This window comes from Antrostomus carolinensis, unplaced genomic scaffold (assembly GCF_000700745.2).
Source record: "Antrostomus carolinensis isolate BGI_N321 unplaced genomic scaffold, ASM70074v2 scaffold20043, whole genome shotgun sequence".
In the NCBI taxonomy this organism is placed as follows: Eukaryota; Metazoa; Chordata; class Aves; order Caprimulgiformes; family Caprimulgidae; genus Antrostomus; species Antrostomus carolinensis.
Window position 1 is genome coordinate 69,683 of NW_010306187.1, and position 2,503 is coordinate 72,185.

General features: G+C 38.9%; 1 protein-coding gene across 2 annotated transcripts in view; it reads left to right on the plus strand.

Annotated features, from left to right (window-relative positions):
* The window catches only part of ELF1 (E74 like ETS transcription factor 1), a 40,531-nt gene extending 40,189 nt beyond the window's left edge, over window positions 1-342 (plus strand). For both annotated transcript variants that reach the window (XM_010165050.2, XM_010165051.2), the window contains exon 8: window positions 1-342. This exon is cut by the window's left edge and continues 274 nt beyond it. In XM_010165050.2, the coding sequence (XP_010163352.1) occupies window positions 1-342 (342 nt within the window).
* Window positions 343-2,503: the final 2,161 nt, after the last annotated feature.

Consider the following 2,503-nt stretch of genomic DNA (forward strand, 5'->3'; position numbering starts at 1 on the left):
AGCACCGTGCAGACAATTTGCAATGGAACAGTCAACATGGCTTCCTCTCCATCCTTCAGTGCCACCACCCCCGTGGTAACGTTTTCGCCGAGCAGCTCACAGGTGGTGGCTCATCCACCGGGCACGGTGATCACTTCGGTTATCAAAGCCCCAGAAACGAAACCGATCGGCGTACAAGGAGTGGCAGAAGAAGACGACAGTGACAAATTAGATGATACTGAGCAGCCGGAGCAGAGATTCCAGCAGCAACCGTTCGTGATGGTGGTGTCCAGTTCAAATGGTTTCCCATCCAACGTGCAAGTCAAGCAAGAAAATGAGCCATTGGAACCCAATTCATATTAATAAATAATTTTTTTAAAAGACCCTGTGGATGATTATTTTCATAAATGTGATGGGACCTTTTCAGTTATGTATATATGATTTGATGCTGAAGCAAGATGTTGCAAAGCTACTTAATTTCTGCAGTTAATTGTTAGAATTCATGCTTTAGAATGGATTTTGATTTTCTGTTAATTGCTGAATGTTATCGTATAAATAAAATTATATATTGCTCATGTTTCAAAATACAGGCATGAAGGAACCCGCTTTTTGCGCTCTGAAGACTCCCTCCTGAGGTTGTTGGCCAAAGTTTCAAAGTATCTTTTTCAGTCTGTTGCCGATTTACGTTGCAGTAACATTATTATAACCTTTTCTGTTTAATCCATAGGTGTATCACTTAACTTTCGAAGCGGCAGTGACTTTTAGTGGGACATTTTCATTCCATGTGTATGAATTTTTATGATCAAGTATCTGTTCCACACTGGTGACTTACACCAGCGTTAGACGTTGATAACCAGGTATCCTCTTGCATTTTTTTGCAGCACAAGCTCTTGTGTGTGCAAAATGGAATATACACTCCTATTGAGAGTACACAAAACATTTATTCCAGTAATGGACAATGCCATGTCTATATTTTATATGAAAACATCGGCTATATTTAATTACAGAAGCTAACGGCATCACTACAGGTGCAAACGTTTCATGCCATTTTGCAGCTATGAAGCTTAACAATCTTGCTTTCTACTTCAGATTATTTTGTAAGGGGGTGGGGGGGGAAATGAAATATACACAATTTATGCAGGTATTTGGAGATTAATACTGCTAAGAGTTCTTTTTTTTTGATTGTAAATAATGTACATTCAATGTCACAAGGAAGTTTTTTCAGCTAATTTGTTTCCATACAAATTTTTGATAGATGCAAATAAGATCATTATGTTTAGAGGTCTAATGTTATATGTATTCATATTACAGAGTGAATTTGTATTTAAAGACAAATTTTTAAATGATGGAGCCCTCTGAACCTTGGGTTCTTGTCTTTTGTATTTTTAATTGGTTTATTATGAAAATAAATCAAGTGGAAAAACATTTTTCTGTATTTACTCTGAAATGTTTTTATATTATTGTAATGTTTTGATGATCAGCATAAATAACCAAAACACACTGAGAAACAGGACAACGTGATGCATCAGCGTGGGTCTGTAGTGGGACATGAGCAATTCACAAATCACTTCTGAGCAGACTCGAATGCACCCAACGTGCTGTGAGTGTCCTTTGAAATAGCGGTGCTGTAGGTTTTTGTAGCTCAGATTAAAGTTGAGCTAAATCCAAGAACAGGACTTAAACTTCTCCTTTTCTGTTATTTCCTAATATGTTACAGACAATCAACCCAAAACTTTCAGTGTAACTCTGTGGGCCGTTCATCACAAAGGTCTTTGTAGCTTGTACAACCCAACTGTTGGCGAAAACTACTAGTGCTTCAAACCCAAATATTGCAGTGTTTCAACAGAAGGTGGATTAAAAATAAATATCCTGGTAAGATCAGTGGAATGTAAAATTAAAGGAAATATTACTTTCTGTGACTGAATTTATGTAATTTGATTGACTCAGAAGGTTAAATTTAAAGATAAGCATGTGAGTACGAGAAAAACTAATGGGGGCAGAACTGTGGCAGAGATAATTTGGTCTAGTTGAACAGAAGTAACTTCACAAACTGTATTGAACGAGCAGTTCTCTGCCACAGCTGCCCTCTGGCTCCCTGCACATCCAACACACCTCACCCCATTTTCAGGAAGGCTGGCCTTACCCAAACCGAAGCTGACCGGTGCTTGTTTATCTGGCAGCGCTCCCCACAGCTGGGGAGCACTGGTAATGTTGCTAGGAACGCGGGCAAGCATTGTAGGAGCATATCTGATCCGGTTCTCACCCCGAGGGCTGTGTCAGACTGATTAAAGCACTGGGGAGGAAGGCTAGGGTTTTTTAATCAGACTATAAAACAGGGACTTTTTCCTGTAGTACAAGTATTCCACAATAGTAGGAAACCTGACGTGATAGCGCCTGCCTGACATTAGTGTTTTTAAAAGTGGGGAAGTTTTGCTGATTTACTGGAATCATAAAAAAAAATAATAATAAATAAATCACACCTTTAGGTTACAACTTCACCAACAAAACCTCCTGCCATAGGTGC